Source organism: Dermatophagoides farinae, chromosome 8 (assembly GCF_024713945.1).
Source record: "Dermatophagoides farinae isolate YC_2012a chromosome 8, ASM2471394v1, whole genome shotgun sequence".
Classification (NCBI taxonomy): domain Eukaryota; kingdom Metazoa; phylum Arthropoda; class Arachnida; order Sarcoptiformes; family Pyroglyphidae; genus Dermatophagoides; species Dermatophagoides farinae.
Genome location: NC_134684.1, coordinates 53,131 through 65,014, shown reverse-complemented (window position 1 = coordinate 65,014; position 11,884 = coordinate 53,131). Strand labels below are relative to the sequence as shown.

General features: G+C 38.5%; 5 protein-coding genes across 6 annotated transcripts; 1 reads left to right on the top strand and 4 right to left on the bottom strand.

The window, feature by feature from the left end:
* Positions 1-26: 26 nt before the first annotated feature.
* LOC124496218 (adhesion G protein-coupled receptor L3) lies at positions 27-3,909 on the bottom strand. The gene is made up of 6 exons (XM_047059714.2): positions 3,308-3,909; positions 2,802-3,243; positions 2,664-2,732; positions 1,232-2,597; positions 923-1,152; positions 27-857 (listed from the first exon to the last, which is right to left on the bottom strand). Exons 1-6 carry the CDS (start codon positions 3,378-3,380, stop codon positions 104-106), a joined length of 2,934 nt encoding a protein of 977 aa, XP_046915670.2. The 5' UTR covers positions 3,381-3,909; the 3' UTR covers positions 27-103.
* A 345-nt stretch (positions 3,910-4,254) lies between these two features.
* LOC124496231 (uncharacterized) lies at positions 4,255-4,928 on the bottom strand. Its single transcript, XM_047059731.2, has one exon. The coding sequence runs from the start codon at positions 4,926-4,928 to the stop codon at positions 4,299-4,301; it is 630 nt and encodes a 209-aa protein (XP_046915687.2). The 3' UTR covers positions 4,255-4,298.
* CLS (cardiolipin synthase) lies at positions 4,570-5,948 on the bottom strand. The gene is made up of 2 exons (XM_047059728.2): positions 5,680-5,948; positions 4,570-5,609 (listed from the first exon to the last, which is right to left on the bottom strand). Exons 1-2 carry the CDS (start codon positions 5,932-5,934, stop codon positions 5,016-5,018), a joined length of 849 nt encoding a protein of 282 aa, XP_046915684.1. The 5' UTR covers positions 5,935-5,948; the 3' UTR covers positions 4,570-5,015.
* Positions 5,920-8,742, top strand: LOC124496221 (uncharacterized). The gene is made up of 4 exons (XM_047059719.2): positions 5,920-6,210; positions 6,272-6,459; positions 6,533-8,167; positions 8,237-8,742. Exons 1-4 carry the CDS (start codon positions 6,071-6,073, stop codon positions 8,671-8,673), a joined length of 2,400 nt encoding a protein of 799 aa, XP_046915675.2. The 5' UTR covers positions 5,920-6,070; the 3' UTR covers positions 8,674-8,742.
* GCS2alpha (glucosidase 2 subunit alpha) lies at positions 8,674-11,833 on the bottom strand. 2 transcript variants are annotated; one of them, XM_047059716.2, is made up of 3 exons: positions 11,151-11,833; positions 9,252-11,073; positions 8,674-9,142 (listed from the first exon to the last, which is right to left on the bottom strand). In XM_047059716.2, the coding sequence occupies exons 1-3, from the start codon at positions 11,680-11,682 to the stop codon at positions 8,746-8,748; spliced, it is 2,751 nt and encodes a 916-aa protein (XP_046915672.2). In that variant the 5' UTR covers positions 11,683-11,833; the 3' UTR covers positions 8,674-8,745. The 2 variants fall into 2 exon arrangements, with proteins under 2 accessions (XP_046915672.2, XP_046915674.2); XM_047059718.2 differs by having other exon boundaries at positions 9,252-11,070; positions 11,151-11,825.
* Positions 11,834-11,884: the final 51 nt, after the last annotated feature.

The window sequence follows — 11,884 nt, the reverse complement described above, 5'->3', positions numbered from 1 at the left end:
GTACGAAAAGAGAAAATTTTATAGACTTATATGAATGAATATGAATGTTATTATTATTATGAAATGATTGCTAATTTACAGAAACGATGAATTAGAATTTTGGCTAGAATTCAAACGATGTTGTTCGATCAATAAGAACATTATATGGATATTTATCAGGCGATAAGTCAATGTCAGGATCATCGTCATCATCATCTTGGCTACGGCTGTTTGTCTGTTGAGGATTCGTTTTGTTAATAGTGGCCAAGGATGGTTTGCTGACCCGTTGTTGCGACAAGTATGATGTAGTGGTTGCATTACGTGCAGCTGAGCTGAAATCACCGGCACCAATGATTGTGAAAATTCGTTTCTTAACTGCATCCATCGCTTTACGGTTGAATATGAATTGTGTGAGGAAAATGAACACACCCTGTAGTCCGTTGGTGACGATGAACACGTAGGAGAAAAAATGACCAAATTGATGAATGTAGAGCACGTAAGAAATCCAAGTGATGCCCATCAAAATGGCCAGACCGAAAAATCCTCTCAGATACGTAAGCCATTCGCTCATTTTCTGTTCGAAGCTCATCACATCGTTATCCACTTTTCCATTCAAAACGATGCCATTTTTGTGCGAATGTTTTCGCTGTTTAGCCGAATGATGCTGTGCAATATTGGTAGCGAAATGGCCATTTGAAGATTTCTTGCCATTAGACGTAGATGTCGATGATTGGTGTATGAACGAATTTCGAGCATTCTTGGACAAAACAATTTTCATAACTCTAACCATAATGAATGTATTGATGACGATGATCAATGTGACAGGTCCGGCCAAGAACCAAATTTGGCCAGGATATTTGGTGGATGTAATCCAACAACTGAAATATTAAATGAAAATAGCTAATGAAGCTGCTGCTCTATATACATGTATGGAAAAACTTACAAATATTCATTGCTCAATTCGGTTTTAAAGTGCATATAAATCGATGCTGGTACGGTGATCAATAATGGCGCTCCATAACCTATCAGATAAAGATACAGCATTCGTAAATGACCTTTGGTGTTGAAAATAAAGATCATCATCTGATAAAGATTGTATCCTTCCATCAGCATCCAAAAGAACAAGGCCATCATTGTATACAGCAATGAAATGGATACGGATTTGCATAGAATCTGGCATGAATTCGAAATAAATAAATAAATAAATTCACTACAACTGCTATAATCCATAAATGTGGTCACTACTACTCACCGGATATTCGGTTCGGTCGAGGCCAAAAATGACCAACAAATCAATGATGATCATAATGATCGAAATGTTGATTATGATTGAATTACGACGAGACTTGAGTTCACGACAAATCATGAAGAATACGACGGTCAATATGAGACAAATGATGGACAGTGCACACATGATTATTGTCAGTATGGATTTCAATTTGGATGGTCGCTCTTGGCCGCTAACGTCCATGAGTACGGCGAAATTGGTCAAATGATCACAAACACAGGTGGTTTTGAGCCGATCCGATTGTTCTGTGGCCACATGACATCCGCGTGATGACCAGAGATTGGTTTCGAAATTCCAAAACACACATTTGGGTTGCATGCCGAAATCCATTCGTTGATGATGCACCAGTCTCATTATGGCTTCATTATCATCGGGCAATGGAAAAGTTTGACGACTGAAATTATTGTAGCTGAATGCAATGATTTCTGAATTCATCACCATGTCCGGCTGAAGGTGTTCATCAAACATGTAAGTGGATAATTTTTTGAATAATGCTCCCACCGCCATACTGTGTGGACACCAATCGGAAACATTATCTTTTGCGGCCAGAAGATTTTTCAACGAAAACTCATGATCGAAATGATCAAATTGGATCGGTTGTTCACGATTCATGTTGAAAGCATTGACATAGATGTACGTATTGTTTGTAGAGAGAATTGGTTCCATATGTGAAGCAGATTCGTTTTTAGCCTGATAACAACCCATGGTTAGGCCACTGTCCTGTATGTAATTCAATATTTCTCCAGCCACCAAAATTCGATCATTTCGACGTTGTTGACTTTGTTGCCAAACATGTTCACAACCGACAATAGTTGCACAGCTTTCGACCATCGATTCAGTGATGCTACGAACATCGTGTGAAGTGGATTCCAGTTTGGAATTTGACGCAAATGATTCGAAAATGAATTCAATTTGGCGTATTACTTTAACGATTTGTTTGAGGTCTTGAAAATATTTGGCCCGTTCTTGTTGGACTTTGTTCTGAAAATGGCGCACCTCTTGTGAAAGTTGTTTCATGTTGTTTACTTTTTCAATCTTTTTTGCTGATTCATCTATCCATGCGGCCGTACAATTAATGTTTGGACCTTGAGAGACGAATTTTCCATCAGGACCACATAGCCATGTAGCGTGGCCTTTATAATTAGCGGGACAATCTGCTTGGGCTGTATGATTGATATTAGTGGATGGCCAATATATGTCGTATTGATGCTTCTCAGGACAATGTAGTGGACTTAAAGTTGTTGTTGTTGTTGAAGGTGTGATCGTTGTGGTAGTTGTTGTCGAGGAACGTGTAGTTTCCGTTGATTGTGTGGTAGTAGTTGTGGCATCACTTTGATGATTTGATTACTTTGAAATGAAAATTATCAATCACACACACACTTGGCATAATACTTACCCACACTTGGGTGGTCGCTTGTATGAACACATGAATTGCGTGACTTGTGGATTCGACACTTGGATTGATCTAATACATATATGATTAGTGATGGTTAACATAACTCTAAATCAGTGAGTGAGTGAGGAAAACAGTTACCTCGAAAATCTGGGCTTTTCTGCATCGGAAAGATCGACCATTAAAAAATGACACTGATGACTATTTGCAAATTGAACGTTTCGATAGTATTCCTTTGGTATGATATGACCATTGTAAAGCCATTTACATTGAACATCATAGACAACTATTGGTTCATCTTGAATAATTGGACAGCATAATGCAGCGGTGGGAAATTCTGCATTTTGTGGATGATAATTCTCCAGTAACAATTCTAGATCTGGATCCGGATACAGTTCTTCGTCATAGTAGAGAAGATCGGCACGACGATAGCCATGAAACACACCGGAACAATATGAACGAGCCGAGTGCCAGTTGGTCATGAAATTCGGAAAGAAAAACAAGGTTTTTCCAATGCAGAATTTCGTTCGACTCATTGTCATCTGAAATTGGCTGCATGTTTCATACCATTCGGAACATTCATCTTGGGAGGAGAATGTGGTTGTTGATCATTTTATGGCTACACATACACAACAATGTTTACTAACCTGAAGTGGCTACAAATGATTCATACAACAAAATCATCACCATCACCCATAAAAGTGGTGTCATTTTGATCATTTTGAAACAAACAAGTTGAATGGAATGATGAAAACTCACAATGTGTTCAAATTGAGTGATAATAATCAATGTATGTTTTCCAGTGCTGATTGGCACCTGTTGGTCATAATTACAATGTATATTGATATATTGATATATTGATCAATTGAGAAATAACAATAACAACAACAAACGTCACAAGGCTACTGATTGATAGTAGAGATGGATTTTATTGATCACGCACCGCATATATCGATGATGACATTCAAATTGGACAACAAATTCGAATAATTTTGTTATCCAATCAATGGGCACGAATCGGGGAAAGGCAACTTGAATTGTGAGTTTGAGAAGAATGATGTGATTAGAAATTTCATTGGAAACAGAGAATGGAATGTTTAACAAACTAAAAAAAATGCTCAATCTCGCTGTTGTCAAGACAAATATTTTTGCTGTTCTATTACTTATCGATAGATTATAATCACCATCATCACTGCATCCACGTATTAATGTAATATATTGTATCGTCTGTCGATCTTTAGATATATATGGGAACATACACACACACACACACACACACACTGTAAATATTTCGGTCGGTAGTTGCTATTCATGATTGCAATAAATGTGATTATACATCGGAAACCAAATGACAGTTTTGATTGGATCAAATCAAGATTCCACTTGAAAATTATCGTGTTAAGAATTTCAACCAAACACACATTGCATTACACAAAGTCACTGTCTGAGTGCGATCGAATTCTCCCGGTTCGGTCGTTTACAACCTTTTTTTGTTTGATTCGACTAATTGAGAATTTCCTGTCTGGCTCGTGGAGAATTTTTTTCATAAATTTTTTACAAATTCATGTGCACAGTGTACACCATCTGGTGGCGGTAAACAAAGAATGGAAATTTTATTCGATCAATCATCAATCATTTTCATTTGCGTTTTTTATTTTTTTTCACATTATCACGACGTTCTTTGCTTTTGACAACAGAATTTGCTTGATTAACTACTTTTCGATTTTGTTCGACTGTTTTGATCGTCTGTTGTGATGAATTTCGCTTTGGCCCCGGTGTTGGTGGCTGCTGCTGTTTGTTGTTGTTCGCGACAATCACATTGCCACTGTTGGTCGCAATTCTTTGTGGTGTCTGTTGCTGTTGTTGTTTTGTGATTGAACGTTGTTTACCAACCACTGGTGGCGGCTGCTGTCGAGACGACGTCGGTCCAGATGATTTTCGTTGCTTACGTACTTTGGACCATTTCATTTTATATTCTTTCCAGAGAAAGGCTTCTTCATCAACGTTTTCCACCAAACTTGGCTGTCCTTCGGGTACCTCCAGATGAATGGATTGTACGGCAGTGGATGGTAAATCATCGATGGCCGATTTGGTCAACGAAAATGATTCCTCTTCTTCGTTTTCGGCTGATTGGTTTGGATCATCTGGATCCTCACTATTTGTTTGTTGATTGTCTTTTTTAGCCACGTTCTCGGAAGTTGTTCGCTTCATTTTATTTCTCCAACAAAAAACATGAAAACAGATGGCCATAATTGCAATTTTATACATGTATAACAACAATGGAAACAAAAAATGTACAACATGATTGTATTTGATTGAATTTGATAGAATTTGATTATATTTGATTGTATTATTCTAATTCAATTGATTAGCAGTTAATCGTTTGATATACAACAATCCAGACCAGAGTGTTGTCGCTCCAGTCACCCATTGTAGTGACGGTAGTAAAAGATCAAAGTGTCGGAATAAATCAATAAACACAGGAGAGGCCAGTGTGAGCGACACTAATGACAATTGAAATCCAGTGTTCACTTTCGAAGCAAATGTTGGACGAAAACGTTCCGAAGAAAATGTTGAAATGTCGAAAAATCTATTGAACGTTATCGGAGGTAGTAATGATCGATATCGCATCCAAAAACCGCCCAGAATAATCAGAAAATCACGTGTGAATATCAATGCAGTCAGCCATACGGGAATCATATCGACATAGGTCAGTGTTAGTGTTAATGAAGCCACAAGAAACTTATCGGCCAGTGGATCCAGTACGGAACCAAGTTTTGAGATTGAATTGAATTTCCGGGCAATCCAACCATCGAGAAAATCGGAAAGCGAACTGAATGCACACATTGCCAATGCATAATCAAAGTTTTCTCGGACAATCAGATATCCGATGAAAGGTGTGATTGCTATCCTCGCCATACAAAGAACATTCGGGATTGTGTAGATTTTCTGTGATCAAATCGGCGAATTATTATTGTTTCCATTAACCAATTACAAAACAATATATTATTATTATTACGTTTAATTTCGTTTCATCACCATTCTTTCGTGGTGATTCGGTGCACAATGCACAGCGACCAACAACAACTTGACCATGGAGACGGCTGAAATTTTTGTCCATTCGAAAACAACTGACCAGCAAATTTAAAGTTTGACGAGTGACCCTCCGCGTCAACAGCATCTTTATTTGATATATCAATGATTTATTGGTTGATGGCAAATTCACAACATTGAAACTTTGACCAACACACACATGTTTTGTCTTGGGGGCCATTCAAAAACAATCAATTTGAAAAAAAAATTCATGTAACCTTTTATTGAAACATCTGATTTGAAAAAATTGAAATTCAAATTCAAACGATAATTATTCACATTATTTTTCACATATATTAATTATTCACAACACAACGATGTTGTTGAGTAAATTTATTCGTTTCAATTCAATCCATGGAAGAGAGCTACATCGATGTTTGACGTCAAAATCCAAATATGATCTCTTCAGACGTAATAATAATAATAATGAAGAGGAAAAGAAACCCACCTTTTTAATGTTTGTCGTCGATAATGTTTCATCTATCGCTATGGCTAATTTTGTATTTTTGCCTTGACAGATTTCCAGAGATTCCTGGCGAAACTGAAGAGACGAATGAATTTCTCGTATTACCTACAACTGGCCAAATACCGTTTGATGGATTAAATGTGGAAAAATGTGTTCTCGCATCCGGTAAATTATCGTTGGAATTTGAACATTTCATTGATGAATACAGCAATACGTTGAAACAGGAATTTGAAGATGGAGGTAAGCATTGTTTGCCTTGGTTTATGGATGTAATAGGATTAAATATTAATTGTGCTTTAATTTGATGAAAAAGATGTTTCGAATGCAAAGCTAAACGAATTCATTGGCCAAATGGAGAAACATCTGATGCCGTTGCAATACAATCTGAATCTATTGAGTGCTTTCAAAGTGATACGACCAAATGAATTTGATTTCAGATTATTCGACCATTTCTTTATGCAACGATTGGCTAAATCCAGATTGCGATTCCAGAATCGTAGCATCTATTGTTTCATGTGTGAAATGAAAGCCCGTGCAGCAGATTATGGCAAAAAAGAGGCATCGTCGAAATGTAACCACATCCATCAAGAAGAGGTGGCCAAAACAAACAAACTTGATGAGGAACGGAAATTTCAAGCCCAACAGAAACGACAACTTGTCGATCGATATATTCGTGAAGCGAAATTGGTCGGTTTAAGCTTGAAACACCAGGACCAACTGAACGTGTACAATTTGGTGAATGAAAAACTGAATAAAGAACAGCAAAACTTTATCACAGCTGCCATGCAAGCCAATAGCGTGTTTCAGTCAAACATAATTTCACCCCAATTTCTGGATTGTCTACCGGACCATGTGATCACACAGCTGAACCATCATGATATTGATGCCGTTTTCAATTCGTTCATGCGATACTGTCCCGATCAAACGTTGCGTAAGGATTTTTGGCTTGCCTACAATGCTCGTGCTGCACCTTATCTTGGTTCGAATCTAAATAATTTTCTGTCCATCGAAAAGATTCGTGAACTTCGACATCAAAAAGCTCAGCTACTTGGATATGAAAATTTTGCCAAAATGGTCTTGGATTTAAGAGGTTCTGGATGTCATACAATGGCCGGAAATGTTGACAATGTTCTTGCCTTCATGAATGGCTTGGGTAGCCAAAGTGAAGCTAAATTTGCGAAAAATCTCCAAGAAATCAAAGATTTTGCCATGGAATTTCGACCAGAAGGTCGACGAGCACAAGATGCGCCCAGCACGTTCATGCCATCAAACATAATGATCGAACAATTGCATTTATGGGATCTGAAATACTTTGAACGGCTATTTCTACGCGAACGTTATCAGATTGATTCTGGCCAAGTTCGTGCCTATTTCCAATTGGATCGTGTCGTTGCTGGAATGTTTGAATTTGCCGAGCGATTATTTGGCATCAAAATTGTTGAGATTAAAGATGACCCGAATGTTTGGGGAAGAAATGTTCATCATTTCAAAATATTCGATGACAGTGGCCGTTCCAGTGGCGAATATGGTTCCTTTTATTTCGATCCATTTCAGCCGAAATCACGAATATTTATGCCGATTGCACGAAGTGATTCATTGAATACTAAACCGGTGGTATTTTTCCTCATGGATTTTGCTCATCGAAGTGGTACTGTTTTTGATCAGCTTGAGAAACAAAAACTTCAGGCTGCCGGCAAAGAATTGCTCAACTTTTCTCAAGTGGTTCAATTGTTCGGCAAGTTTGGCTTTGTATTGCAACACTTGTTGACTCAAGTCGATTACACTGAATTGGGTGGCCTGGCCAACATTGAAGTCGACACATTCAATATGGTGTCACATTTCATGAGATTATGGCCATTGAATTCCTATCCCGTCATTGCAGGTTGCAGCAGTCATTTCAAAACTGGTGAGCCAATATCAGAGGAATTTTTCGACCGAATTCGTAAATGTGAGTGATTGAGTGATTGATTTATGATTGATTGTATGATCATTGTGTTTCTTCTCTCTGGTTTGACAGCCTATTATCATTTTGTATCATTTCCATTGAAATATGAACTGTATTTGATGGCACTGGATCTAAATCTTCACACCAGTCATGATCATTCGACAAGTTTACTGCGTAAAACATGGTCCGAATGGATGATGCCATTCGAAGCGATCGAAGAGAATGGCCACACTTGTTCATGGCTTGATCTATTCAAAGGTGATGGCCAGGAAGGAATATATTACAGCAACAAATGGTCTGAGGTGATTGCCGCCGATTTGTTTGACGCTTTTCGTGAACGCGATCTCCACAATGAGCCAGCCATCAGACAGATGGGCGAACGATTCAAAGATACTTTTATGGCACAAACTGGTGCTATCGAAACTAATGAATTGTTTCGCCGATTTTTAGGCCGTGATCCCACCCTCAATGGATATCTCGCGATCAATGGTTTTGTGTTGTCACCATGATGAAAATTGTACAGTTTTTCAATTTTATTTTTATTATTATTAATAATCGTGTATTGTATATCACAAAAATTATCAATTGATCTTGATTTGCCAATTTTGCCCAAACATGACGGCAGGTTTACGAATGACCAACAAGTGTTTCTGTTGATCGTATTTGAATGCCAATTGGGATGACAATTCCTCAGCAGCAATGATTTGGATTCGATTCGGTTTGGAGGGATAACCAACAATTGTGACACGTTCAAGCCAAGCTCGATTCGAATCTGGATCACCTTTGTCAAACGTATACGTCAATGTTCGTTTTGAATAATTGAATCGACCAGAGATGAAGGCATTTCGGCGTTGATAATCAAACGTTTGGCCATCATCAAGATAGATGAAACCCGATGCTGACCCGTTGGAGTTGAGAAAGATTTGCAATGAAATTGGGTCATTGACTGCCAATACGGCTGAACGTCTTGGTCGTTCACTGAGTGTGTGTGTGTGTGTGTGTGTGCGTGAGGTAAAGAAAGAAAATTGAAAAATTGAAATTGAATGTTAAACAATGTTAAACATTTGATTGCCTGTAAGCAGCTTACCGTTTAGGAATGATAGTTCCACTTCGTTGGAATATGGGTATCGAGTTTATGTCCACTTCAAATCGATATTCTTGGCCCCCTTGGTAGACATGATGAGCAAACACGTCCAACCAGAACGTTTGTTCATGTTGTTCACTGGGCAGATAGATATCTAGCTGTTTGGCTTCTTTGTCCAGAACGGGCGCAAACAAAAGATTTGAACCAAGCATATGTGACGTATCGATGGATAAGGTTTTCGAATCGGTGGGGAATTGCATCCACAATGGTCTGAATGGTGGCATTCCAGTTTGTTCGTTTTCATAGAACAATTGATACATGTACGGCAGATAAGAATAGCGGATTCGAATTGACTGTCGAATCGATTGTCGAGTGAAATCAGAGAAAAGCCATGGTTCACGACGTTTCGTGTCGAGATGAGCATGAGCACGATAGAATGGATGAAATATGGATGCCTGATACCAACGGATCATCATTTCTTCAGATTCTGGGTTGAAAAAAAACCCACCGATATCGGCACCAATAAATGTTATGCCCACGATAGAATGTGACAAAAGCATGGGGATCGTAATCTTCAAATGTTCCCATTTGGACATGTTGTCACCAGTCCATACGGCCACATTTCGTTGAGAACCGGCAAAAAATGAACGAGACAGAATGAAAGGTCGAAGATTGGGACGATGTTTGAGCAAACCATCGTAGGTGCTTTTAGTCATGAGGTAGCCATAAATGTTGTGAATTTCACGATGTTCAACATTGTCCATATGTCGCATATCTCGTGGTGCCGTAATTTCCGGTCCACTAAACACAGATGGTTCGTTCATGTCGTTCCAATAATCGACGATACCGCCTTCGAAACCGGGAAACAATTTAGGATCGAATTTATCGGCCCACCAATCACGAACAGTTGGATTCAAATAATCTGGCCATACTGATGAACCGGGCCAACACCAACCTTCGAAATCTTTGTCTTCTTTTGCATCCTTTGTCAATAGACCTTGTGATGAAGCTTCATCGTAGATGGGATAGCCAGATTCGCGTTTCAAATGAGGATCGATAATCGTTATCAATCGTCGACCTTTGGCCGTCAAATTTTGAATCATTGATTGCCAATTTTTGAACATGACTGGATCATGGGTGAAATATTTTTTTGATCGACCATCCGTGTATTCAATGTCCAACCAAATCGCATCCATGGGAATGTCATAAATGTCAGCTTTTTCATCCACATCCATCACTTCTTGATCGGAGAAATAATTCCAACGACATTGGTGATAACCAATTGAATAGATTGGCGGCAAACGTGTTGTGCCAAACAATTGAGCATTCTGATGCATTACATTGGCAGCATTCGGGCCGAGTAAGAAAAACATGTCAATCAGGCCGGTTTCGCTGATCCAATGTGTCAATTTATTCGGTTTCGAGTCGGAAACCAAATTGGTCAACAGGCCACCGATACCGGTGTTGGAGGACTCAATATCGATCCACGTTTCTGATGGATTCAACCAAAATAAACCGACAGTTTTCGGCGCACTAGAATGAGCTATCATCAAGGGATAAGCGCCATACAATGTCATTGGTGAGTAGAGCTCGTATTCGAATACATCCGAATTGAATAAACGATATGGATCACTGTTGCCTTTTGTATCTTTGAGAGCGAAACTGTCGGCATGTTCGGGAATGCCATACACATGTTCGAAACCGATCAATGTTACATCCATTCCAATTGACATTGGACCATTTGGTTTGCTATCTGTTGAACCTTTGAATGTTTCTTCCCAACAATTTTCGTTGCAATCAGTATTTGGATCAGTCTCGGATGCTTCTGTGCCGTTAGAGTGAAAAAATTGATTTAATTTTTTTTTTTTTTTTTTTTGAAAAAATTCTTTCAAAAATTCAAACCTTGAGGCTTGTGGCGAAAATGTTCGAAATTGAACAATCCTCTTTGGTTGACAACCATGACCAATTCACCCATACTGTATACATCTAATCGGAATGGATTCATTTGAACGACGACTTTGTTTTTTGGTTGATCCACAGCTTCGACTGTGAATCCATTGGAAAATTGGTCAACAATGTTGATTTTCGATCCTTTGATGTTGGCCATCAATACAAGTTGACTTGGATCGAAACGTTTTTTCGGTGAATCAATTTCATCTACACGAAAACGAAATGTTTGTCCAGCCAAAAGTGATTGTAATTGAGCCTGATATATGATTCCAGTGTCGACATTTTTCAATTGAAATGCAATGTGATCGGATGCAGCAGCAATGGTTCCATCGACCAGTTGAAATCGATCTGGTCGTTGTTCAAGGTTTCGATTCCGTTTACAGAAACCCGATTGTTCACAGGTTTTAAAATTGCTCTTGTCAACAGATTCGATGATTGTGGAGAATGTGATGATCACCAGGAGAACAGGAGACAATAGATTCATTTCTGTTGTTTGAGATCAGCAGATTCCAGATGAATATTGAATAATATTGAATATATTTATATTAGTGTTTAAATGATGCGAGAAAAAGAAAATATACACGTTAACAAACGCACACACATCATCCTCACTGATGATCGTGAAGCAAACATATGATAATAGGGTAACATCCACACAAAGCGTTACCCACACATTGATGATTATA

Coding starts and splice junctions, on each gene's coding strand:
- CLS (XM_047059728.2), bottom strand. CDS start 5,934: ATGGCCCCCAAGACAAAACATGTGTGTGTTGGTCAAAGTTTCAATGTT. Junction 5,610..5,679: donor GTGATGAAACGAAATTAAAC/GTAATAATAATA, acceptor ATTTGATCACAG/AAAATCTACACAATCCCGAA.
- LOC124496231 (XM_047059731.2), bottom strand. CDS start 4,928: ATGTATAAAATTGCAATTATGGCCATCTGTTTTCATGTTTTTTGTTGG.
- LOC124496221 (XM_047059719.2), top strand. CDS start 6,071: ATGTTGTTGAGTAAATTTATTCGTTTCAATTCAATCCATGGAAGAGAG. Junction 6,211..6,271: donor AAGAAACCCACCTTTTTAAT/GTTTGTCGTCGA, acceptor TTGCCTTGACAG/ATTTCCAGAGATTCCTGGCG. Junction 8,168..8,236: donor TTTCGACCGAATTCGTAAAT/GTGAGTGATTGA, acceptor CTGGTTTGACAG/CCTATTATCATTTTGTATCA.
- LOC124496218 (XM_047059714.2), bottom strand. CDS start 3,380: ATGATCAAAATGACACCACTTTTATGGGTGATGGTGATGATTTTGTTG. Junction 3,244..3,307: donor ATCATTTGTAGCCACTTCAG/GTTAGTAAACAT, acceptor TCTCCTCCCAAG/ATGAATGTTCCGAATGGTAT. Junction 2,598..2,663: donor AAGCGACCACCCAAGTGTGG/GTAAGTATTATG, acceptor AAATCATCAAAG/TGATGCCACAACTACTACCA.
- GCS2alpha (XM_047059716.2), bottom strand. CDS start 11,682: ATGAATCTATTGTCTCCTGTTCTCCTGGTGATCATCACATTCTCCACA. Junction 11,074..11,150: donor TTTTCGCCACAAGCCTCAAG/GTTTGAATTTTT, acceptor CTAACGGCACAG/AAGCATCCGAGACTGATCCA. Junction 9,143..9,251: donor GGAACTATCATTCCTAAACG/GTAAGCTGCTTA, acceptor ACACACACTCAG/TGAACGACCAAGACGTTCAG.